Source organism: Ambystoma mexicanum, chromosome 4q (assembly GCF_040938575.1).
Source record: "Ambystoma mexicanum isolate Mex_15411 chromosome 4q, UKY_AmexF1_1, whole genome shotgun sequence".
Lineage (NCBI taxonomy): Eukaryota > Metazoa > Chordata > Amphibia > Caudata > Ambystomatidae > Ambystoma > Ambystoma mexicanum.
Window position 1 is genome coordinate 219,723,627 of NC_090928.1, and position 27,704 is coordinate 219,751,330.

Here is a 27,704-nt window from a genome sequence, read left to right on the forward strand (position 1 = left end):
TGGTAGCGTCTGGTCTGGCAAGATGATAGTTAAAGAAAGGACTATCATGGAATGCTGGTTTGAAAATGGTTCAAGTGATGATTCAATTCTAACAGGGGAACCCTGATGCTGATCTCCTACTGTGGTTCCCCTTACGGTAGGGACTTGGCATTTCCCGATTGCAAAGGTCTGGTTCTGCGGGGTGGAACTATTGGACAATCTCGTAAAATATGGGAAGAAGACCCACAGTACATGCACAGCCCGAAAGACTTTCGTCTTTCTCTCTCTGTAGATGAAATGGGTCCCCTGACGGATCCTAACTGCATAGGTTCTTCCGTGGAGATGGATTTGCTTGGAGGTGAAATTGGATCAGGATTCAATCAAAGCCCTTTTCCCCTTTTCTTTTCTTGAGAGCGCTCTTGAAGGCGCTAATCGATCTGCATAGTTAGGGTTATCATCTCGGCCAAGTTAGCTGGTCGCGGAACCTTTGAAACCTCATCTTTCAGATCCTCTGCAAGTCCCCGACGGAAGAGGGTCAATAACCCGTCATCCGGCCAACCAGTTTACGAAGACAACTGTTTAAATTGGGTAATGTATGCCATTAGGTCCTTATTGCCTTGTCAGAGATACAGAAGTCTTTCCTGTGTGGTGACCGAGATCTCTTGTCGGCTAAACATAGACCTAAGACTATTGGAGAATGCTTGGTAGGAATCCAAAACGGCATTGCCTGAAGTGACTAACGGGGTAGCCCACGCAAGGGCCGGACCTGGCAGATGAGATATCATAAAGCCTACCTTATCTTTATCGGTAGGAAAAAAGCGGGATTTAAAGGTAAATTGGACTGTGCAGCTGTCCAGAAACTCTTTCAGTTTGTGCGGGTCTCCGTCATATTTACCCGTGGGTAAGGCTATAGGTGGGGTTTCAGAGAAAGCTCTGGCAACCTGTTGCCTTAGTTGAGCATTGTCTTGTTTCAGGGTCTGAATCTCTAACGACATAGATTGCATTGCTGCCATAAGCTGCTGCATTTGCTGCTCCATGCCAACGTCTGCCGACCAGGATAAATGGCGTCGCTAACTGTTACTTCTATGAGCAAAAATGGCAGATTTGAACAATTTTAAATCTGAATATCAAGCAATTAGCACTAACCTGGTCGGCCTGTCGGTCCAAGAGCAGCAACTGCCGAATGTAAGAGCCCCCCTGTGGATCCTGCTCCCCCACCGGGACTGAACAGCCAGCGGGGGTAGGAGCTTCAACCCCAGGGAAACCCTCTCGGGAATAAAACCCTGGGCGATATGGATGGAAGCTCCTCGGGTGGATGGAAACCTTCAGGCGTGGAATCTCTGTGGTAAGGAGGCTCGGGTTCTATAACGTAAGAAAATGATAGGTAAGTTATGAGAGAGGACGGAAGTAAAGAGACAATAGTGGAATATCAGGATTAAGTTCTTACGGGATTTCCAATTCGGGTTTAGACTTTAAATAGGGTGTTGGGGCACCAATGTTACAGGAACCGTCTGTGATCTGGACCCCGAATGGTCCGGAGGTTCCTGAAAGATGGTTAAGAGTAAGCAAAGGAATAGGAAAGAATGTGGAAGTCCAAGGAAGGGGTAACTCACTGTTTCAGAATGGATGGGGATTCCGCTATTACCCGATCGCTTGAAAGCGCAAGGAGGATCGGATGAATCAGAAGGACCCGGAATTGGTAGCGGAATTGAGAGGGTCGTGAATAGATGGCACTGTAAAGGTAATCTGAGATAAGGGAGAGAGAAAAAAACAAGGAGATAAACACAGGAAAGGAATGTAGCAAGTTCGGAAGGATCGGATAAGCCCTAGGTACAAACTTACGGAGCACCTCTGCAAACAGTAGCAACGCTTCGAGGAGAGCGTCGCTGGTCCTTTAATGAGATCACGTGACTCGCTACTGGCGTCCGTCGAGGACGTGAATAGACTAGACTGCTGATGTTCGTATAGCCGAGATCGTCTGTCCTCCGTACGGTAGAACGCTGAATTGAACCACACAGCCTTCTCCTGTAAAACAAGGACCAACGTCTGAAAGGTCTAACAGACAGAGCTGCGGCCCCAGAATGGAAGGCATTTGCAGAAGTGTTAAAATCAATAGGAGAGGCATTATCCACAATAGAAATATCTGAACAGAGTTCTTCAACTAATGCACTATCTGGACCTGGTTTAAAGAGTGAATTTGAATTAACAGAGAAGGACCACACCGAGAGGGAGGAGTACCAGTCGACAATAAGGAAAGAGGAATAGCAAGATGACTACTCCAATCCAGCCCGAGTGAAGGAACACAAGCAAGACTCGCTTCATCAGCAAGTATTAGATCTAAAGTATTTCCTTAAGAATGGGCTAGAAAAGTAACAAATTGACTTAGATATAAGTTCATCAAAGATTCTAAAAAATAATTTTTCATGGAATGAGAACTGACTTGACCAGTTTCTGTGGAACCGCTCACCGATCCCAACACAGCAAATTCAGTTCTAAGGGCCTCTTGCCTGATACTGAGCTGCCGATGCAGGTCCTTTCTCTGCTGCTGAAGACACACAACCTAGTCTCTCTTTTGGGGGCCCACCCCAAACCCCCTCGTCGCCAACCCACACAATGGTGCTGGCCCCTACCACACCCACCTCAACCTTTGTTCTAGCATTCTAAAAATGGGGATTTACTCCTCATATCCACCCTTCAGCTGCTGAACAAGCTGCCTGTGTCCCCTCAACTTAATGCCCACTTCCCTGCACACACCATGTCACATACCCTCCTTCATCACTCCCCCCCGCGTTTACCCTGTTCCTGCGCACATATCACCGTTCATAACAAGGAGTTGAGTGGCGCCAATTACTTCTGACCAGGCCCTCATTCTGTTAACCACAATTATGCGCACAGCACATCCTCCTTAAGACCTGCCACACCACTGATGCACGTCCACCATGCCAGCATGCACTACACAATGCACTTTAGAATAACATAATGAACTGATTCCTTTTTCATTCATGATCATGTCAGATTGTTTTCTGTGTATGCGATCATTGAGGATAAAAGAGTGCCAGAGAATGGGACGGGACATAAAGACAACCGATGAGTGAGATTTGGATGATTATGCTTAGAACATGTGGTTGTGACGTTTGAAAAAATAAAATAATATAAACCAGCATATATGCCAGCGCATAACTTCTGTTCTGCTGTACTATTTAATTTCAAAACATCTTCAAATGTTTCTTGAACACTCTGGGCCTCATTCCGAGTTTGGAGGTAACCAAGCCGCTATTTGCGGCATAGCTGCCTCCAAACTCGTTCCGATTCCACCCTGGTGAATGGAGCAATTACCGGTCCATTCCAAGGTTGGCGGGACCGGTAATTCCCCATGCACCAGGGCCCTTCCCCATTCCCATTTGAGCCCCCATAGGGCTCAATGTGAATGGGGAAGGTGCTAATAATGGTACCGTAAATTACAGTACCGTTATTAGCTCTAAAGTCCTTTGCGGGTCCCGTCCTTAACGCCTGCTAAAAGCAGGCATTAAGGAAGGACCCGCAAAGGGAACTCATAGTAGGGCGGTAAGGGTTTAACGGCACAGGTCTCGTTAACCCCTATCGCCCTACTCGGAATGAGGCCCAGATAGACTTATTCCACAGTAGAATATCGCAGATTTCATAGTTCTGCGGCTCGAGGCAGCCGCGACCTGCAACTGGCTGGGGATTAAAGATGTTGCTGCCCTGCCCGTGAGAATGCCGCAGAGACTGAAACTCGGTCACGGGAGAACGTGACCGGTGCGGACCCTGCTGGACCTGTCGAAAGTTCCCTGGGGGCATATTTTCAGGGGCACCAGGCTGCAGAGTGGAGAAACGGAGGCGGTGAGGACCACGGTAGTGAGAGCTGTGTAGCGGCTCAACGAAGGTGAGAGAGTGAGGTGGCACAGAACCTTGAGAGTGCTGGGTTAGCATGCAGACACATAATACCATTGGCGCTGAGAAGCCTGAGCCGTGAGAGGATCCCCTGCGCCTGGACACCCACGCACTGATAGAGAGGCCAAGAGGTTTGCCCCATATGCATGTAGCCCACATGATTGAAATAAACCAACGGAACAAAGTGCTGGTCATTACATCATCCCTTACTCGATCCCCGCACTGCACCCAGTGGGCTGCATCCAGCGGATCAGCCGACACATAAGCAGCACAGAGCCCTGAGGGCATTTTGCACTGTGCTGCTCCAGATATTCAATTAAGTGGCGGTTTTCCAGGAACTCTTCTGCGCTCCAGATACTGGGCCCAGTTTGGAGGCCAGGTCATATGTGAAAACTGGGACTGGGATCCCCTCCTTGGCTGCGCGGATCCATTTCTGTTAATTGTTCTCAGATTGCATGGAGGGATAGCCGTGGGGATCGAGCTTAATTGTAGTGTGCCAGTGGGCTTGGCTGAATCTCCAGATCCATATTTGCATTACGTAGGCTGCCTCCTGTACTTGACCCCCTCGCTAAGTGGTCATCATTGTGATGCTGGAAATGCATTGGAGGGACGGGGCCTCCCTGTCCTTGTCCTGTAGTCCTTTTTCATTTGTGTTCTGTATTGTTTCCTGTCCAGGAGTCCATATGGGACTCCTGGCACTGCAGCTCTTCCTGTTTTGTTTTGGTGTACAGACCCATGGGATACCCTTATGGCACCCATGGGTGGGGGTGGGGGTGCAACCCTGTTCCCCTAGTGTATATTTTTTGGCACCTGTGTGTGGCCCACAGAGCAGGGGATGGGCTGGTGGCAGCTCCATGCTGAATTTGACAGGTGCTCTGTGTATCCTCCATTTTGGGATATCCAGGCCCTGTCATTGGAATCAGTTGATTCCTGATAGGAAACAAGATGGCCCTTGTGGCCTCTTGCTTTCTATTGCCTGTTACCTTGTTTTCCCAAAGTCCTGGGAAGCCCTGACTCTGTCCCTTCCCCCTGACTGGCTGTTGGGTGGAAGTTCCATATATATATATATATATGTGACTAATATGCACTTCTTGTTGTGGATGTCTGGTTTCTGGTGTATGACACAATGACTGAGATAGCCCTGCCCGAAACTGGTATGAATGCAGTGTGTAGTGTTGAATGGCTGGGTACTTGTCCCAATACACATTCCTTGTTGGGAGTGTCTGAGAGAGAGGAGTATGGCCTGAATGCACTGTATGCCTGATTGGCTGACTGACTGCATGAATGCCCTTCTGTAGGATTGGCTGCTGAGTGTGACCCAGCAGTGTGGATGAGAGACAGAATAGTATATCTGGGGACCTCTCACCACTGGAAATTGTTCAGAAGCTGAGTTGACACTTGAAGAGTAACGGGAACTTCTTATCCTTGACGCCCAGCTGAAAGAAGAACGGCTGCTGCATTCATTTCGACCCGATCCAAAAGCTGTCCAGTTCATCAAGGACTGATCCGAGAAAGGACCTGGTTAGGCGCCATCTTCCCATGTGCCGAGGGACCATCGAGTACCGCTAACCTTCGCCGAAGCTCCCTGGAAGTCAGACCCTTGAAAGGCTGCTGTCGACCAGGGTTCGGAGTATCGCCGTAACCGCTGGAGGCCCATCAAAGCCGGGTTGCCCAGAAGAGGGGACCGCTTGACGTCGTGCCACCTACGACCGGAGCCGCAAGCTCCTTTGCCTAAGACTTTTGAATCATGGATGCACTTGTCCGCACCGCTGCCCGCCTTATCCCGCCGGAGAAAGCCAGGCCGTCGACGCGCCAAGGAGCATCTGCCGGTGGTTTTCCCGCCACCTGAAGACCACAAAGACTTTGACGACTCGACGCCCTTGTCGGGCCACAGTTCTTCAGAAACTCTTTGCGGTCCTGGACTATCAAACACCGAGGTGCCCCGCACACCTCATCCTCGCAGGACGTCGCCGACGAGCACCGCCTGGCTCGACGCCGTGGTCTCAGCACCATCAAACCTTTCATCGACCCCGTCGACGCCAAGTTCACCTTCTTTGATGCCTCTTGACGATCCGTGGCTGCTGCTTTAAAGGGAGTCCCTCAAGAGGGATACATCGACGCCTCATCAAAGAACTCTGCTCTACCAGGTACACTGGGGGGGTAGAAACCCTATAGAAGGAAATAAGACTTATAGAACAATATTTGGACTGGGCTTGTGATATATCTTTAATTTACAGGTTGCCCAGGTTGGGGGATCTCCACACAGAATTGTGCCTAGTTGGTAGGCGTCAATATTCTTCCCATTGTTCTAACCAACTGCTATCCTCCTATATCTATTGTTGGTTACTTTTATTCCTTGATCTGTGTGACATTTGACCAGATTATAGTTGTAGATGCACTTTAATAAGATCTAATAAAAATTGTGGTACCACTTTAGAACTGTATGTATTTGCCATTGTGGATTTTCTGAGCACAAAGTGAGTTATTGTGATAGAGTACATAACCTTGAATATTAATTATATAAAGACTGTTTTAACTAATACAGTGTGTGGACATTCCTTTGTGGGGCTTGGGGACTACACTGTACTTAAGAACCAGCCTGCATCACCTCCTGAGAAGCTAGGCCTTGATTGCTTGTCCATTGCTACCTTATAGAGAATCTCTTCTGGGGTCCTATGTGCCTCTCCTCTGCCATATAGAGAGCAGGAGTACAGACACCCCCCTCCAGTCTTTACAGTCATTATTACTAACTGTACAGGAGTATTGCCGGTACTCAGGGTGACATACTGCACGCAACACACTGGGCCAACCTACTTGCTCAGGGTGCCGTTGATAGCCCTGGGTTGTTGAGTGCAACACATAAGCCTAAATCCGAGAACCCGCCTGCTTGTGTTCCTGGACCCCCTGCAAACTACTGTTGAAGGTGCACTCGTAGCTTGGGAACGTGTGCATTTGCCTTTATTCAGCCCGGACACTCTGCATATACCTTCCGAATGTCCTCCAAACCTTCCAAAGTAAAAGGTAACCAGACAACTATGGATACCTACACCAAAGGACCGCTACACTCACAAACCGGGGACCGGTCCACCGCTGCATCCAGGTGTTTTTCTTTGTTGGGTGGGGGGCACTTCCTCCTCAGGTTCACCGTTTGATGTGCTGCAGCCGCCGCCTGGGGCTCGGCGGAACCGCCGCCTTTGTCTTAATCAGTACCTTATTTTTCAATAGGCGTGCCCCTTACTTCCAGTGCCTGTGCAGCAGCTGTCGTGGCCTGCTTTGCTCTGATCAGGATCCCCTGGATGCTGCGCCTGCCTCGCCTGGTCTGCAACAGGAATCAGGGCTCTCAGCCTCATTCAGCGGGAGATTTTGCAACGGGCACTCATCACCAACCCGGCAAGTCTTCCCAGCAGGGTCAGCCCTAGGTCACAGCCCACCACTCTTCCGTGGCCTAAGCAGAGCCCTCCAAAGCGGGGGCGATATTGCTTGTCTGCCGCCACCCCAGGCGTGAAGAGCTCCTCGTTGGGCTCAGCCTTTCCCCCACCTCACCGCCGAGCCGCGGCTGCGGCTGCCATCTTGGTCCCTCTGGGGTGCTGCTTCGTTGGTGATTACCTCAGTTGTTCAGCTCCGATTTCAACCGCCACTGCTCAGCGGGGCTGGGGAATTGCTTCACGCACCAGTAAATGTGCTTGAGTTGTGGTATACTACCATATCATTGTAGTTCACAGGATCTACACCAGGATCTTGACGGGAGCTCCGCTTAAGGACCTTTCTAATCTATTTCTACGCCCCCTTTCAGTATAGTTGATACTTGGAAATTGCCACGCATGAACGTAACGATTAGGAGTCATGAAGAGGCAAAGTTGGGCAGTGGGAGGGAAGGGAGGAATTGGGAGGGGAGTTTTTTTCTTTTGGAAACGAACATGGTAAGTCACTGCAATCAAGATGTCATATATGATTACCTGGTTCTATTCCTCTGTTGTTGTTGTTGTTAACGGTTGAAAGCAAGAAACATCATTAAAACGTTTTTTTTTTTTTTTTAAATGAAACCATGAAACCAAGGGGATCATTCTGAGTTTGGAGGCAGCCATGGTGCTATCAGCACCATGGCTGCCTCCAAACCCGGGTCCGGGTCCGGTCTGGCTGAATGGGGACTGACTGGGTCATTCCGACCTTGGAGGACCCGGTAAGTCCCCATTCAGTAAACCATTCCCCATTCCCATTGAGCCCCCATAGGGCTCAATGGGAATGGGGAAGGCGCTAATTACAGGGCCCGCTATTTGCGGGCCCATTATTAGCGCCGTGGTCCCTTAGCGGGACCCGCAAAGGATGTGTGGTCTGACCACATGTCCTTTGCGGGTCCCGCTAAGGGACCTCGGAATAGGGCGGTAAGGTTTTACCGGCACCGGCATCCTTACTGGTGCCGGTAAACCCTTACCGCCCAACTCAGAATGAGGTCCAAAGAGTTCTGATCCAATCTTTAATGAAGAAACTAATTTAAAAAAGAAATGAAGCAAAAAAATTATGAGACTGCATAAGCAAATGGATTTCTCCAACATCAGGATGATACTCCCAAGCAGAAATTACTCCGGTAGTCCAGGGTTCTGCAACCTCTGACTTTCAACATCTGTTGGACTATGGGCCTCATTCCGAGTTGGGCGGTAAGGGTTTTACCGGCACTGGTAAGGATGCTGGTGCCGGTAAACCCTTACCGCCCTATTCCGAGGTCCCTTACCGGGACCCGCAAAGGACGTGTGGTCTGACCACACGTCCTTTGCGGGTCCCGCTAAAGGACCAGGGCGCTAATAACGGGCCCGCTATTTGCAGGCCCGTAATTAGCGACTTCCCCATTCCCATTGAGCCCTAGGGGGGCTCAAATGGGAATGGGGAATGGTTTACTGAATGAGGACTTACTGGGTCCTCCAAGGTCAGAATGTCCCGGTAATTCCTCATTCAGCCAGACCGGACCCGGACCCGGGTTTGGAGGCAGCCATGGTGCTAATAGACACGACCACAGTATAAAGAAGGTTTATCAACGCTCTGCACAGTCAGCATACTGAAACATACATGTTAGCTCACATGGCCCTCAGCATCGTGCCTGTATATAATCATGGGACTTCTCCATCACTTGATTAGTCGGCTGTAGGTATTTTGAAAACAGCGTGTCAATTAAATATGCGTTGGGAAAGAAGAATATGCACAACACAGACCTCTTACAGATATTACAGAAACACGGGCAGCGCTTCGTTATCAAGCAAATGTCAAGTATACTTTAAGGGAACCAACTAATCGGTGCAGAGGTCCCCACTGCAGACAATATATGAGGTTTTTCTGGAGTGGCAGCAACAGCAGTGTAGCACTGCTTATTCTGCTCTTGACATGCCATTCCCCCGCTGTTATGTTGTCAATATGGCTTCTCTTGGTGTTGCTTTACTTTCACACATATTTGCTGGATTTTGTGTTCCCTTGACCCAGGCAGATGGGCTGATTTATTTCACACGTGCTCTATCATCTACCCGAGACACATTCTCATGTGTAGGAGTGTGAAACAAAAGTGGCTGATGTAATGAGACTATCAGAAGGAGAAAACTATTTGCTCAAAAAGCCATCATCCGAGTAAACATGTCTTTCTATTAATGCTTGATAAAGGGCACCCATCGTTGCGATTCTTGATAAACGCCACCCGAGGGAGACACCTTTGGTGAGCTACTGATGAATCGAGCTCTCATCCTCCAATTTCCTGCTGCACGCCAATGCCGCACCCACCTCACCCTCCATCAAGCAGCCTCTGTGGCCACTTTCCCATTTGTGTTGAGGGTTACATGTCCCACTCTGCCCACTTCATCTGAACGCCCTCTAGGGCAGCTTTGACACCCCATTGCACCAGACTCTGCTCATCAACTCAGCCTCAACCTCCCTCACTCCTGATCCCCGCTTACATATGTAGCCACTGTAAGCTTGCTCCGAGGTGTTCCCCAATAAACAACCCAATGTAGATTTGTTCCTATGTCTTCCCCACACTAAGGATTCTCCAAGGGGCCCCCCATTGCAATTTTACCTCTAGGTACAACCCAATCTAATTCTTCTCCTAGGTTATCCCAACTGTATGTTTGCTCATCGGTATCCCACACTGTAAAATACCTCCAATTATAAGTGTTCTGCACTTCAATGTTGCTTTCAGGAACAACCCAATGTAATTTTGTTCCTCGGTGTTGCCCACTGTAAGTTTGCACCCGTGTACTTCCCACTGCAATGTTTGCTTTTATTTACAACCCAATGTAATTTTGGTCCTGGTGTTCCCCACTGCAATTTGCACCTCAGTGTTCTCCACTGCAATTTTACTTCTAGGTGCAACCCAATGTAATTTAGTTGCTAGTTCTTACCCGCTGTGATTTGTTCCGAGGTGTTCCTCATTGAAATTATGTTCCTCTGTATCTCCTTCAGCGACATGCCACCTTGATGCAACTCATTGTGATTTTGGTCCCTCTTGGTCTAACTGACTTACCTCTCATTCTACTTGAACCCTACATACAGGCTGCCCCAAAGACGCGCAAGCAGCAGCGGTAATCTTACTAGAACTACCACCACCAAATGAACCTCAGCAGAACAGCTCAGAGATCATTGCACAGCCTGCTACATCTTTATATCTGTCACAATCTCCCACTGCACGCCGCCACGGTTGCTCTCCCTGTGTCCCAGCACCATTCATCTAACAGATTGTGGGGGTTCCACTCTGGATAAAACCTATACACAAGTTTCACCACCACAAACCACATAGAACAGGCACTCAGGATTTTGGAACCTGCCTCTTGCTCTGCACCACACCTCTTCCTTCTCTGCTTTTCTTGCAAAACCACGCATGAGACCACCAAAGTGGCAGAGATGTGCTATTCCACACCACTTTACATTTCATTGTCTTGCATTCCGGTGGTAGCACAGGAGGTTGGCACATGACAAGGTTGGGTGCTGTGAGAGGGCAATCCTGGGCCATCCAGTAGGATACCACCCACAGAGTAACACACAGTGATGGAACATTGGCCCAAAGCACAACAAATGAGGCACCATAATAGAAAAGAAGAGCAGCTCGAAAAGGGCACTTCACTAGCGGCTGCATATATTCCTGCACTTGCCCTGGACATGAGCTCCATACAAAGGACTGGTCAGAGCCTTCTTTCCCATAAATGATCTTGTTTAGAAAAGTCTTAATAATACAACCAGATCCAGTACCCCAGGCTGTTCCTCCTGGTGGCAGGGTTCTGCATTCCGCTCTTCTCTGTTGGAACTGAGAGCTGGATGGGTGGAGTGGCAAGCCCAGGAAGGACAGGTCAATGTCTAACCTCGTTCCTTTGGAAGGTATCATGAAGCGGTGCATTAAGGATGACTTCTCTACCTAAAAGCATGCCTTCTTGTGATGTATCCGTCTCAAACAGATGTCAGTAATGAAGATAGGAATAGACCTTGAATATAAACCATGCATTTTAATGAAAAGTAAACACTGCTGGGAGGTGATCCACCCGTTATCTGCAGAAGCCCCCAAAATAGTGCTTGCCTTTCCCTCCATATGTGTCTCTCAGAAGGATTTGGGCCTTTGCGTCTGCCAGAAGTCATGTGTTCCATCAAAAATGGTGCTGGACCTCTGACAGCACGGCACTGATCCCCTAACTGCAAGATAAAACACAACAGAGACCCTCACATATACTCATGCAGGTGGTCAAACAGGGGATCATAAATATGTAATTTAATTATATAATACATTCACAATCTTTATTATGAAAAAAGATAAACATATTAAAATACATTCAAAAGTGACATAATCAAGTGACTAAAAATCCAAACAGTTTTTGAAGTGTCTTGTGCATTTTGTAAACATCAATTTGATGTGTTGCAAGGCTTCACAAAATTTCAAATACCCTTGATTTACAACAAGAGCTGAATTTCATCCCGGCTAACGTCATTCAACGAAAAGATAAGATGTAAACCCAATGATCTAAATGATAGTATATTTTAAAAAATCCACAATATTAAGGTCCAATGGGGCTTTTATCCCATATTGCCTAACTGCTTTTTATAATCTAGAATACCCAACATGTTTCGCTCCTCTAGTCCCAGTAAACAAGTTCAGGGAACTTCTTCAGGGGCAGTGAAAACACTTCAGCATAAATCTTGAACACCTTTACACAAAGTCGCATAAAGGAGAACAATAAAAGCTAATCACTTAGAACAGAACATCTATTCAAAACTGTTTCAAAACATCTCCTCACCACGGTTTAACACACTTAAAAAATCATGAATTCCATCTCTGTGATCTCATCCTGTGCGACCACCTGCAATACAATTTATGAGACGCTATAATTAGTGCTAATGTCTCATGTAAAACAAAGAGCAGTTTACATATATGTGTAACTCGAAATTGTAAAGCTTACTTTGTTTGATGAATGCCTCATTTAGTTAATTTTCTTGACGGCGTAGATAGCATATAATTTGGGCTGGTCCCTAAACAAATTACACCAACAGCACATTGGCTATGTGCATTACACGACTAGTGCAAACATGGCAGCAGAGACAATACATATCTAATATGGAACTCCCTTAAATCTTCCAAAATGCTTATAGCGTCCTCGCTGTTCACATCTTGCAGGTAAAGCAACGTACATGTGCGGTTAAAATAAGTTAACATCCCATCTGAAACGAGACCATAATAAATGACAGTCTGTAATAGTGTCATTTTGGTGCTCATAATAAGTTTGCCGGTCTAAAAAAAAAGTGCTGGTAATAACATTTACCTGCACTTTTCCCGGCGGGGGTTACCTGACTTATCTCCAGGCAAGAGCTGCAGGTAAATCAGGGCCCCACTAGCAAAAATCAGCTGGTATTTCCGGCACCGGTGTTACTGGTGCAAGAAAATACGGCAATTCCCCCTTGGAGTCCCATGGTATTCCCACCACCTGTAATATCCAAGTCATACCGGGATATCCGGCAACGGAAAAAGTAATACCATTTGGCGGTATCCTGCCAGATTCACTGGCGGGATACAGGCAAACTTATAATGACTCCCATAAACTGTTCCTAAAGCTTCTGTCATCAATGTAATTAAAGTACCTTAACTGGACCTATGTGGCATGGGCTATTCAAAAGAAAACCAGCAATTCACTGGTTATCGTCATCCAGATTTACTGCAGTGGATATATAATGTAGCGACGTCTACACGCAGACATGCCTAATTTTTAACAAAGACCACGTTAAGATAGTGCTCCCCCTAAGTGCAAGACCATGTGAGCAGGCCAGCTGCAGCATGCATGTGTGGCCCTTTTGTTTTAAACTCAGGAGAGAAAAGGGTTGTTAACATATTATCATGTATTTATGTTACAGTTTTTTATATATGTAGCGCCATCAGATCCCATTGGGTAATATGCTCTTTGATGCCTTTTGACATAGGGCCTCATTACACGGACGGCGGCACCACCTTGGTGGAAAGGGGAATTACCGCCCTATTCCAAGGTTGGTGGGGCGGTAATTCCCCCTTCCCCCATTGCCCTTCCCCATTCCCATTTTTGCCCCATAGGGCATAAAGGGAATGGGGAAGGTGCTAATTACGGCACCACAAATTGCGGTACCGTAATTAGCTCCCTGGTCCCTTTGCGGGTTGGTTTTTAATGCTTGCAAAAAGCAGGCGTTAAATTCTCCAACCCGCAAAGGGACCTCGTAGTAAGGCGGTAAGGGTTTACCGGTACCGGTAAAATACTGGTACCGGTAAACCCTTACCGCCTACCGTGTAATGAGGCCCATAGTCTTGTCTAATTACATTATTTTGTTATTGACAAGAGATGCCTCTTTGAAAGTTACAACCCTCAGAACTGTGAATGGGTCTTTGAATTCAGTCGCTTTATTGTATGTGTAATTTAAGTGTAGTAACAGTGAGAGAGAGTTGATTCTAATTGTGCACTGCACGGGCTTGACATGCTACAAATTAAGTTCAGGCCTGTACCTTTGTACTGTCGATCTGTGAGCCACTTACTCTGAGCATGTTGGGCCGCAGTCCCTTTGCCAGCAAATACCTTATTATTTCAGCATTGGTTGCTTCTGGGCATCCATTATTGAAATGTTGGTCTCTACTGCGGCAGGATTAAGAGCCTGTTTCTCTACAGCAATAGTCCCAAAATGGCAGCAATGTGAGTGTCTTTCTAAGCTCCATTGTTGCTCTAACCAGTTGCCAAGGAGACCCCGCTGGCTGTTTGTTTGAAAATAATTGTAAGCTTTGATATCGTAAGTCTTAGTGCATACAGTATGGCAAACAATCCTGCCAGCTTTTGCTATCAGCAATTCTTCACTAAAAAGCCGTGTTAGAAACAAACATTAACAATACTGGCTAATGATCAATGCCACCTGTTTTGTGGTGTCTTTAAGAGCAACACATTTAGGATTTTTGGAGTACAGGACAATTAAAAATTACAAAGAAATGGTAACTTGACTAGCTTCGTGTGCCCACTCAGCATCTCGTGAGCTCGTTTTTCGCTGCAGTTTGTTCCCTCCGCAGATGTAACTGCAAACCCCCCAATTTGAGGTTAAAGTGCAAATCATATTCTGCGACTGCACTTGCATAGAGCACATGCCCAATTGGTAATGTCTGTCACTGGTTTGAAATCTCTGGCACTGCTGTATTGGACTGTCCAAGTTTCAGTACACTGACGTTTAGGTGCATGCTTGAGTGGGGTGCCTCCTATGCTGCACGCTACCAAGGTTTCATCCACGATGGACCGAAATTAACCATGGATTGGTTTGCTGGGTGCGGTGTTGCTACAAACTAACTTGTGAAAATAATGCAGAGGTGAAGGACTCTGGCAGCTCATGCAAGTCTTTATGTTTGGTTGTAAGACTACTAGAGTTGAAAGTATCCAATATTGGTCGGTTTCAGTGTGTCATGACATGCATGATGGAAAGCAGTGTGCTATGGGCTGTGCCTCTAACAGTTGTCAACTCCACTGACAACTTACCAGTCTTAAATTCAGATAATTATCAAATCCATTACGGGCTAAGTGGACTTTGGTGGTCCTTGTAACGACCGGAAAGACTGCTAGCCATCCTGCAAGCGATTGGAAATAACTAATCAGGGCTCTCTCTCTAGAGTTTGGGGGGACATTTTGGTTACAGTGCAATGTTTTGTACTGTTGAAAGGATATGACATAGAAAGAAAAATATCATTACATCAACAAGTGCCCCTCTAAACAAGAGGAGAGGTGACCACAATACGCCAATATGCTAGGAATTAATTATGGATGAACGCTGAATCATGTCATTTTCTTTGATTTGTTCCTTGAAACAGGATCAGCAATTTCCATCATCCTCAACAAGATCAAGCGAAGCTTCATGTTCGCCCTCCTCCTCGGACAGCTCTAAGGTCGGGAGTTCCAACTCTTTACCCAGAGGAGCTGACATGGAAAAGCCACTGTGGGTTGACACTGTGAACAGTTCCCCTACTGTCAGTATGGTTGGGCCGCCTGGTGCCCATCAAGGACTATTGATGCAATATGCTGAGAAAACAGTAGAAAGCCAAGTCGTGAATTTTGACTGCAAATCTCAGAACACTGTGTCCAGTGCAGCCGCGTCAGTGCATAATGGCTGCGCGAGCCGGTCGCCAGTTTCAGACGAGCCAACAGCAAAGGTGGTGGCACGCCAAGGTAAGATGGACTGATGAGCTGTGTTTGTATCTGATTTGATCTATGCTCTGTTTTTTAACAAATGGCACCCACCCACACAAACACGCGTACACACAGAACTTGTGTCTTATGCCATGATACATTTGAAAAGGGAATGTTGATTTGCTACTCTAGGAATGGATAAAACGTAGCAACGCAACATCGACGCAGCAGTGTGTGCTGGAATCATGTTCAATCTTCTAATGATAAGCAACTTTTATATACACCCAATAATTTCCCTGGATTTCAGTTAAATTCTTCCTTTTTAGGACATTCGTATGGCGCCTATACACAGGTGTTTCCAGACGCCACAAGACAAGATGAGGGTTAAAGGGATGGAACATGGGAATAAAAAAGTAGAACAACAAACGGTTTTATTGGCCTTGTGGCAATCCTACCGTGCAAGTTCATGACAATGTCGTAGGTGCAAGGGGGAGGAGGTAGAGGGAGAATTGCAGGAGTGGGGTACCACCAAGAGTGGGGGCGAGCAAGTGTTGGGTGGGCCAATGCGGCAAGTGCCAAGGGAAGGGGTGAGGGAGGATGAGTGCGATTGACAGGGAGGACCAAGTTGGGCAAGTCCAGGGAAGGGTGCCCAAGGGCAAGTGCTGGCAAAGCATGCTGGGGTGACTGGTAGGCGTTGGTCTGGCCCCTGTATGACTCTGAAGGGACCAGGTCCCAGTGGCAGATTGAGAGCCTGCAAGGGAGGGGGAGAGGGAAGGAAGAGGAGAAAAGGAAAGTGTTGAAATTCAATATATATATGAGGGCGGCAACGCCCTTTCCTTACTATTTTTTACGCTAACGCCATGAGATGGTGGACGGACTACCCACAATTGTTCTTCAACCCTCTGAACAGAAATCCAGGGGACATATTTTGGTGGCCATATAGTTGCAATTGCAGAGTCTTTTTGCCATTTTCCAGGAAAGTCCCAAGAAAATTATTCACTATGTTGTGTTAAATATTGTTCAAGTGCCTAGTGCAGGTTTGGCAATGCTACAGGAGACATTGTTTAAGTAAAGACTCATTTTTACTTCCGAATATCACAGAAGTCCCCTCACAAGAACACACATAATCTATGTGTGCATACGCCCATTCTTTCTCGTGCAGTACACACACACAATTGTACTTAGGGACTGACATGCATGCTTCATATTGAAATGGACTAGATCAAGGAACACCACAAACTAACCTAAGTAATACTTCTTAAATGAGCACTCATTTTAACTACACATAGCCATGTTCCACATCATGCATATGCCTGGCGACACGTTGCTATCATTTGCCTTTAATCCTGGTACTTTGTGAATGAGCATTGCAAACCAAAGGGTGTCTGATTGGTTTGAGGTCTCCTTACCGCGGATCAGCATAGAGCGGCGTACCCATTCCATGGGTCCGATTTCACGCGGTGGTGCCCCACACACTCACCTCCCCTACCAGTGCACACCCCGGTGCCTTCTGTTTACCACACTCTGACCCTCTCCTGTACCTGCCTACGTGTGGCATGTTACTTCATGTGGAGACCCTTTCCTTCCCACATTGGAGAGTTATACTTTGTTCTCTTACTGTTCCCCTTTGGGGTCAGGGCGTGTACCACCAGGATTCTTTACTGCATGTGCGAAAACCTCCTGATCTCAGTTTTCTTTCTTTTTTTAAAATGACAGAGGACTGCAGCAAGCTTTAACACAGTATCTTAACCACAGTAAACTGGCCTGCTCCTCCCTAGAATGCCAATATCCCTTGCGTGCAGCATACACTTAATGGCAATGGCTCATGGCAGCTGGTGAGGAAAAGAGATAAATCTGACAATCAACCTAGTCTTACTTCCATACATCCTAAAGTGCTCTGAGGCCATGACAATGACATGTAGGCCCTATACAAATGTCACATAGAGTACCACAACATATCAATATTAAAAAAATAACAGAGCTGGAATACACACTTGCTGCAATTCATGACAGGTAGCAACTCCTTTGGATGAATATCCCTTTGCGTGTAGCTGCATGCTAATGTAAAGATCAATACTTTGAGCAACTTGGGCAGTATCAAAGGTCCCCCTGGGGTCATACTCTCATAGCAGAATGCCAGCAGACATTTTCTTAAAGCTATAGTTGCAAACATACCTGGAGAACTTTCACAGTGATCGTGGAACATTGAGACAAGCGGTCAGTTCCCTGGTTAATGTCCAGCAGCTTCTGTATGATTGGGAACCAACATGCTCCCCATTCCATGACGACAACATTGTTCCTTCTAAACTCACATGACCTAAAACAATTGATTATTGGGGCCAACCATAGAAAGAGCGTATGGACAGCTTGGGCCACATTCACAACGAGGTTACACTGAGTAACTCTGTACTGCAGGACTGAGTGACCTCTGAACGGGCCCATGAGATTCAGAGCTCGCCCTCCGGCACCTTAAAATAAGATAGCTGCACCTTGAGGACGATGGGGTGCAGGATTCTCTTACTCTAACACCAATCAATAAGGACAAGTCAATGGTTTGGCAAAGGGAAGTCCGTTTAATGAAAAGTACAAAAAACGGGGAAACAAATGGAAATCATCAGAGCTGTGATCGCCTGTCCCGCTTCCACTTCCAAATTCTTCATGCAAACAGTAACTTTTATAACAAATTCTGGTCATTATTGAGGTGTAAAACTCATAAGTTTGACATGCAATCTCATTGATCGGGAAAGGTAACTTAAGTATAGGTACTATATCTGTATATGGTAACAGAGTGTGGGGATTGGATAAATCTTATCGGGTGGACATCTATGCCCATCCCTCCACATCACTCGTGATAGACGTCACTAAAAGTACGACGTCTTATTGTTTCTACTTACTATAGGACCCTAGATTATTTGTCCATCGTGATTGGGTCGGTTACACCGCTAGACATAAATCTCCACTTTAATTAGCAGCATGCAGAATGGACACCCAGGTGCGGGATGGCCCAAGATTCACCCTCCCTCCCTTCCATCAATCACTACCTTCAGGCCTATGTGTCAATTAGTTGGCTGAAAGTGGCCTCGGACTGTAACTTCTTATCCCGAAAAGTTATGGCATCCTCTGAGTTTGGATGACATCAGATGTGGGCACCTCTTCGCGCCAGGCTGGTCATGTGTCAGTTCACCGTGAATCGGCTTCAATTTCCCTCTATTTGTGTGTTAGATCCTTTGTTCAGCCTCGCCACCTGCCTGGGCCTCCTTATCTCGACCTTCATGGGGCAGGCTTCTATGTTCTTAAGTTTCGATTCTTCTGAGTTGCTGCTCTCCTCCCTTCCTTGGGTTGACCTCGAATTCGTAGCCATGAGCTGCTTTTTGCGGAGTTTTGATTCCGCTCTTCTGTCTGACTTTGAGCTAACTTATGAATCCTAGCCTGTTCGTCCTCAATCATCCTAGGCTTAATTCTGCTTTTATATAATGGAGTCGCACTTGTATAGTGTGCTTCTTGAGGTAGATATATATATATAGTTGGTGCTTGCTGCTCTATCCTCCTACTAAGCATTGCAAGCAGTATTGTTTCCTTAGCTTCTTGCGTTTCAAGCCTATTTACAGGCATTTAGCCACTAACATACTTCCATTCTGCTTAAATGGTTACGGTTCTCCATAGTTCAGCATTGTTTCTTCTTTTATGTTCATTACATCCTTATTCGCAACATTTCGTCTTTGTTTATCACCTTTTGGTTTTCATTTCTTTCATCTGTGAGTCTGTCCGGACCATTGTGACGTCAGCATTCGCCTCCAATGAGAGCCTTTTGGGTCTCTTCCGGGACAGTTTGTAAGTAGTCTTCATTTCACGTCAGCTGCTGGTACGGTTGTCTCAATGGGTATCGTGCGGCCCATGGTTGTCTGGTTATTGGCGCTTCAATAGGTATACAAGTCCTTCTGATAGGCACTGGAGAGAGCCCTACTGTGGCTTTCTGTTGGTTTATTTGCTCATTATATGTCAGATATCTTGGTGAGTAAGCTTCTGGCCTCTCAAAATGGGTGGCTGGAGTGCAGGCCATATTTGGGACCTCCTCTACAACTCTGACTTACACCTGGAGAGAGCTATGCTATTCACGAAGGAAGTCAAATGACTAACTCTGACTTTAATCTGATTTATGCATATTTACTCTGTAAGAGTCAGATGTAAGTCAAATGTACTCAGTGTAACTACTTGTGCAAATAGACTAGCCCTCTCCAGGTGCCAGTCTGGTGTAAGTTAGAATTAATAGCCTTGTTGTACATTTGGCCTATGGTTGGAAATACCCCTCTGGTCTTAGCTTTTGAAAATGGTGGCGTGCTGTGGCAGTGTTTTTAAAAATTGGCACTCATCTCATATTCTTTTCCATATAAAATAAAGTGCTATTAGGTTCAAACATGACTCATGAGACAATGTTGATGAGGCCCTTGCCAGCCTTGCAGAGTGAAGTTTCCAGGATGTGTGCTATGATTCAGAGACCTCTTACCATGAACATAGCCCCCCAGCATCTTTCTCATGGGGTATGGCAGTCATTGGCAACCAAATAATCAAGCATTGTGCCTTTGAACGCACAACCATTCGTGGTGGCTGAGTTATCATTGAAGTTAGCACCGGGAAAGTATTGTCAACTAAAGGTGTCCCAAATACTTTGCCATCACAAAACATTATGCCAACAACAGGGGCATCTAGTCAAAAGTCAAAATGGAGTTGCTCACAGATATTTTCAGACATGTTGATGGCTGATGCCCGCTGTTATCATGATCTTTGACATGGATTGGTTGTAACAAGAATAGTATCAATGAGTGCAAAGAGGAAGGAGGCATCCTTCCCTTTAAGCTGAAGAAAAGAAAGACAACACAAGCTTATAATGGAAACGAGAGTTGACTGGGAAGGAACAGAAAGGCAACAGTCTGTGTTGCCTGCACGGTGTGCCAATGGGCAGTCTAAAGTGCTTGCTGAATTAAAATAAGATGTCCACCTTTGTGTTAATATTGGTCTTTTGTAGCATGCGTGCAGAAGCTTGCCAGTTCTGACTGAGAGAGGCCCGAGAATATGTGATTAGTCTCTATGGATCCCAACAACAAGGGTCCTACTAACCGCGCTATTGCACTAGTGTGATTGTAAACTGCTAGGGATGCGTGAATCAGTGCAGCCCTCCTAGGCCTTTATGGGCACCAGGGAAATAAAGAGCATGCAAACCCCAGCCAGTGGTCACCTTCCATAACATGAAACATGCTCCATGGAAGGAGGCAACCTTCCACTTGTGCTTTCTAGTAATTCGATGTGGCCTTCAATATCAACCAATCAAACGATTCGGAATAAACACAATTCTATAAAAGATATATACAATAAAAAATATAAAGTTCACTTCCATGAAATAACCTATACAAATTACAATCTAAAAGATTATTTCACTAGTCTTGTAACATTATCATAGACTTCGATGTCCAATGTTAGGTGCTCGAAGCTGGTAAAATGCACACTCATTTGCTATATATGGGACTTAACTAAATAAAAAATACAATGAAACAAATACATGTTTTCCAAGGAGCCAATGCCTTCAGCCCTAATTCTTAATATAATTTCTTTAAGCAGCATAAGATAAAAAAAAACTAGCACCAAATCCCTATTCAATTCAATTCAATTCAGAATATACATAAAAGTGAATTCCTCACTCCTATGCCTAAAAAGAGGATTTGTTTTTCGTAAAGACCTTAAATAAACAAAGGTCAATAAGACCTTGTCAGTAATTCATAAATTACTGTTAAAAAAATACAAACACCACTCTGCAATGTTAAAAGCAAATCTTCTCAATTGGGGACTTAAAAATGTTTCTTTCTCTTTTATATAATGAAGCAAACAAATATTGAATGCATAGAAGTCAGAATTGAAACGCCATCAACCACACATGGTGGGGTATTCCTTACCACATCACGATTTTCATTTTTTCATTTTCTTTTCTTAATTGCAATAACTGATTAAATTTGGCCTCTGTTACTCACTATCTTTATCTTTATTACTTGTATATCTAAACATTCCTCTTATGTTGGTCCATTACACAATAAGAAAGGTTGTACTAGTAGGTAAGTCCCAGGATATATTGGTAAATATATTTTTTGCTATCATTTTTATTAGCACCCCAGAGGGAGTTAAGGGAGACCTCCAGCCAATCAGGGAGCTCAGAATGCAGGTTTTATCTCATCGTAAATCCTGTGTTCTGAGCCCCCTAAGTAGGGGGAGGCGCCATTTTCCCTGCTGGCAACAGGTAAGTGAGCCTGCTAGTTCCCTGCCCCCCGCACTCTCCCAAATTAAATCCCACTGAATTCCCCATGCACCCACCCACCCTTAGGCCTGTCCTATTTACGTGAAGCTCCATGGTCCCACGCTAGCACCTGGGACACTCATTGTTGTGGAGCTTCCTTGCCGTGGAAATGGCCAACATGGAAACAGAGAAGGGACTAAGTTTACTTCTCTGTTGACAATGGGCCTCATTACGACCCAGGCGGTAGAGGGTTAATGGCGCCGGTAGAGCTGCCGGCACCGTTAACCCTCTACCGCCTCATTACGAGGTCTGCTTGCGAGTCCCGCTAAGGATGTCTGGTAAAACCAGGCGTCCTTATCGGGACGCGCAGGCAGACCAGGATGCTGACACCGGGCCTGTCATTAACTGGCCTGTTATTAGCATCCTCCCCATTCCCATTGACCCCTAGGGGGGCTCAAATGGGAATGGGGATGTACCGGGTCCCGGGAAAGGGAATTACTGGGCCCTTCAAGGTCGGAATGGGCTGGTAATTCCCCATTCCAGGAACCCGGTACCCGGTATGAGGGTAGCCATGCTGCTAAAAGCGGCATGGCTACCTCCATACTCGTAACGATGAGAAACTGCTAGCATGCCATCAACTTAAAATAAAACTTTTAGCAGTCTGATAAGCCTTCCTTGGTGCTAATTATGCGATAAACTCCAATGGGGAGGGCATTACTAGGTCAGCTTAAGCGATTCCAGTAGAACTCAGAACTTGATAGGTTCCTACTGTTGTTATGCAAATGGTTGAGGTCTTAAATTCCTATATTAATTAACCATGCCCCAAAAGAAAAAACTTCGCTTTTTATTAGGTTTATCAATATCACTCAGCACCTCCCTTGTTCTGAAGTGTATGTATTCAATATCTCTGTATTACATGTTGCACAATAAGAAAATATGTATATGGCTAGACATTCCATTTTTATTCATGGTTTGTATTTATGCTTTGTATAGCATGAACATAGATAGGAAGCAAAAGAATCCTGTACATGTTCTATACAATACTTCCATCCTTTGTACACCTTCACTCAACACCATAGCTGGGGCAAACATATATCTGTAAAACATTTGATAACAATACAATTTCATCAGAATATACTATGCTAGCTGTTGCCCGCAGCTTCACTTGCGTGGATTTGGGGAGTTGGTACAATAGTGGTTCCACTTTCAGGTGCTAGGATTACCAGAGAGTTAGGTGAGCTCACTCTGGAACAGGCCATGTAAAACTATCCATAGGAGAAGCAGTCTTCACATAGGTCAATCCCCGTTACCTTAAAGTCTGCCCCTGAGATTTGTTGATGGTCATGGAGAAACAAACCTTTAGGGGAACTGAAGTATTTTGAATTCAAACGGATATTCTGAAGGTATAAGAGGTATTTGTGATATGAACACAGACTCCCCCCGGCCAGAACCGGTTAGGACCTTAACCTCAATCACATTTCTTTGCAGAGCTTTCACTCGCAATCTGGTGCCATTACAGAGCATAGGCAGGTTAAGGTTCTGCAATAATATCACAGGGGCTCCCACTATGAGATTAAGTTTGTGTGTGTTCGAACAAGCTTTATTCAGCAATAAGTATCATAAAAGCATCAATACATGTATTACATCTTAAAATAGAATTTGTTTAAAAAAAAGAAAAAGAAAATACAGTTCATAAACTACAAATACCCATCAACACTACATACCATTTATACAAAGATAAAATTTAAGGATAAAAAGGAATATTAATATCAGAAAATAAAACAAGCTGTCGTAAAAATTAGGATATGGGTTGTTTGACCGAGGTCAATATATTTGCGGCGGAATTGACCGTAGTCGATTTTGCTGCAAATCTATTTAACCTTCAGTCAACCAACCGAAATCCCTATCCTGCCAGCAGCCCTATATCAATCCCCCCTCCCCTACTTACATTTTTCGTCAGCCGCTGGCCGTTGGTGCTTCTGCTATATCCCTGCAGTGTCAGTTCCGTCCCTCCAAAGTGGGTCGGAGCTGATGCCGCAGGGTTCCTTTTTCTTTTTTTCTTTTTTTTTAGTCCCCTGCTTCCAATGTCCTGGAAGCTGGGGTCACCTCCGCAACCCCTGAAGCCCATAATACTGAACATGGGGAGCAGGGAACACCCCTGCAAACCCCGCTCCTTATGTTCGGTATAATGGGTTTCAATTTTTTTGTAGTGGCAGAATTCGGCCAATTTGTCCATACAGACACATTTTTTCAGTCAACTTTGACATTGCCAAAAATTAGCTCCACACCCTTACAATATAATTTTCGTTCTTCTTAGCCAGTCACTATAGAGAAACTGTGTGACATAATACATGTCATTCACATTGGTGGTACTTTCACAATATACCAAGGCCTCTTCTGTATATAAAATACTCTTTAATCTAAAGAGGGGAACCAAATATCGCCTCCTAACACTCTGGTAGCCAGGGCAGATAAGTAGAAAATGTTTTAACGTTTTCTCTGGATTACCACAAACTTTACATTGTACGTCTAGGGGACTGGTCCATTTTGCAGTAAAGGTAACCACCTTACGAGTATTAGTGCAGAGTTGGGAAAACAAAGCTTGTGCATACCCAGAGGTCACGTAGTCTAAGTATGGCTCAAACCCCCCTTTCTGCTTCAACAATCAATAAGGTGCTCCAGTTTAAAAAAAAATCACATGCCCTTTTCATGTTGCTTGTTATAGCTTCACAGCATTTTGATTCAACCATATTTTTTAAACTAACTGGTAGCCCCTCTAACCTGGACCAAAAATGTTGATAGCTCTGAATTCACTAGCCCTGTACAGATGCGCCTGAGCCATGGAAGTGAACTCGACCCAGACACATTCCGTAGGTTAATAATCCTTTCCCTATATTTTGCGAGTTCGGGCATACACCACAATCTGGCCCAAAATAGCAATTGCTTGCTAGCTGCTACTTCACACAGGGGCATGAGATTGCATTCCCAGCGCAAACAGGCCATAGGGGCTCCCTTTGGTTGCATGAGTAAATCCCTCAGAAACTGGTTATCGACCATCTTAATTTGAGTACACGAGCTATAACCCCACAACTCAGCCCCATATGGGGTTGACGCCTACCCCTGGGCTTTGTACAGTTTTAATGCAGGGGAAATTGCTCCTCTCCCATGTGTACTAACACAGTGTAATCCACTGTTGTACTTTTTCTAAGGTCGTCACAGCTTTAGTGGAGTGCACAGACCATGATAAATCTTCCGCAAACCTAATTCCTAGAAAAGGAACCTGCTCTAAAAGGTGCTCATCAAATAAAATCCTTAAATTTATTTTCTTGCTACATTTGCATCCAAACACCATTACCTTTGTTTTTGCTATGTTAAGCTCCATAGAAAGTTCATTGCACATTTTTACAAAAGTGTTCAGATTACATCTTAAATCGGCTCGGGAGGATAGCTTAGCGGCAACGTGCTCGCCTTGGAAGCAAGACAACACAGAGCAACACAGGTTCAATCCCCGGATCTGCGCCTAGAAACCTCTGAGTATTAAGCGCATTATAAATAACCTGTCATATCATAGGGATAGTTGGTAAAAACATGGTATCATCTGCATAAAAGAGGGCTGGGAATATATCTAGTCCGAGTATGAGGCGGGGGCCACATACTAACAGTTCTTCAATTATCACATTTATATACAAACAAAATAAAAGCTGGGCTTACACACATCCTTGTCGGATCCCCCTCTCTACTGGGAGCATTTTGGTGGTCTCGCCACCTACCCCCACCTTACAGAAGCCCCATTATTGGTGTAGACTGATTGAATACTAAATAGCAGTGGCCCTGAAATACCCTTGCCTCTCAGCACTGACCACAGCTTGCGTCATGAAACACTATCAAATGCTGTACGTAGATCTACGAATACAGCATAGATCCTATTATTTTGTAGATTGATGTATTTGGACAAGACTTCATACAATCGAAGGCATTGGTCCACTGGACTGAAAACCAGCCTGCAGGTGGTTTATATGATTACCCTCAAGAACCCAACACTGCAGGCGTGCCACCAACACCTTTGCATAGACCTTTCCCACCGCAGCAAGCAGTGAGACAGGTCTATAATTACCCAGATCCTTGTTGTCTCCATTCGTGTACAAGGGGATAATGTTTGCCTCACGCCATGATTTAGGAACATCCCCCGTTCTTGCAACAAAATCAAACACTCACGTTAAAAGGAGCCCCCAAATAGATGGTTAATCTTTTAGCAAATCAATTGGGCCCTGGCAATTTCCCACGCCCTAACCTAGTAATAGCTTCTTCCACTTCAGTGGTTGAAATCGTAAATGGGGGTTCATCACAGTTCTCCCCAACCACCTGCTGTAAATATGCACCTGGCTCTTTCGGTCCCTTCTTATAAAGTTTACTAACATGGTTAAACCATTCCACTGGTGAGATTTGACTGGCAACAGGACCCACTGACTTCACTTAATTTCCTCCGACCAGCCTCCAAAAGTTGACATGATCACCATTCATACTACAGGACAGTAACCCATCCCATTTATTCATAAAATTTTGTGACTTCTTAAGGGCCACCATCGCTTTATAATTAGCCTGAAGATGCCTCAGGTGGGGCTTGTCAATCATAACCACATTTGTAAAGTAGTTCATTGGATCCTGCTTGGCTGACAAACAATCTTCATCAAATCACCCTTTGTTACCCGGATTATACTTCCTGATTTTACTCACAGGTTTCAGAAAGAAAGATGACTGATTCTTCACCGTATCTATATATAAATCTCCCACAATGGGAGACAATGGATCAGCCAGACAGATACCCACTATATAGGATCAATACTTGCATAAATGCTTGGCAGGATCACAATGTGGTCTAGTGATGACCATTTGACCACTTGCTTCTCAATGCCAGCAACAGTGATCATACATCCACCCCTTTGTTCTCCAGAATTGTCATTCCCTCCCCACTCGGGACAAAGAATGCAACTTAATGGAAGATGGTCACTGTCCGTACGTTTTCTCCATTCTGGAGACCATGTCCCAGTCAGCTGCACTAATCATAATCTAATCTATGCGAGAACTGCTTTGTGGCCCTACATAGGTAGCTACTGCTGGTTTGTCTGGATAAACCCTCCCATTACAGGAACACAGCCCTACCTCATCCAGTAACATGGCAACCTCAATCGCACCTGGATGGAGTCTACTGGGTCTGACAGATTCCAATTTGGGAATGCCAAGGGCTACGTTCTCGTCGACCCAAAAGCTGTCTAATTCACCTATAGGTTTGTAATAAGGGGTTGATGTTTATCAGCATTCTGCCTTACAGTAGTCATATGACACATGTTCATAAGTCTTTCCATGGGTGCACTCCCGCCTGGCCTCTTATAAATGTTAAAAATTAGTATGTGCTTCACATTCGGCCTGATCACCTCGAGACACTGCTGATCAACTGAACCTGTCGGGAATGGTTTGACTGTCAAATCCAATGGACTGGTCAATACTGACAGCCCTCCCTTTGGTCTACCTCTGGGACCTTTTGTTGCGCCTAGGCTAAAGGAGCTACACCCATGTAGTTCTATATTCTCCATGGCCCGCGTTTCCCGAAGGCAGACAATATCAAAACCATGGATAAAACTAACCCATTCTGAGTCCAGCATCAATTTATGCACGCCTGCCACATTCCATGATAGCACCCTCAGTTCCTTTGGGGCTGGGATCTCTGCGACTCCTGTGCCGCGCTGGGAGGAATTGTATTATTTGTCCCAGCCAGTCAATCAATCTCTTCCAACCGTTCATCACTCCTAACCATATTTTTCTGCGGCAGGTTCATGCTTTGTGGGCACCAGAAGGGGGGTCATCAGATGTTGGATGTCTAGGGCATAAGGTAATATTGGTACAAG

The 27,704-nt window shown here is 45.5% G+C and overlaps 1 protein-coding gene across 1 annotated transcript in view; it reads left to right on the forward strand.

Annotated features, from left to right (window-relative positions):
* CNKSR3 (CNKSR family member 3) overlaps positions 1-27,704 on the forward strand; it is a 1,181,575-nt gene that overhangs the window by 1,046,291 nt on the left and 107,580 nt on the right. Inside the window, exon 22 of the mRNA XM_069607750.1 lies at positions 15,206-15,560. Coding sequence (XP_069463851.1) covers positions 15,206-15,560 — 355 coding nt within the window. The remainder of the gene's footprint in view (positions 1-15,205; positions 15,561-27,704) is intronic.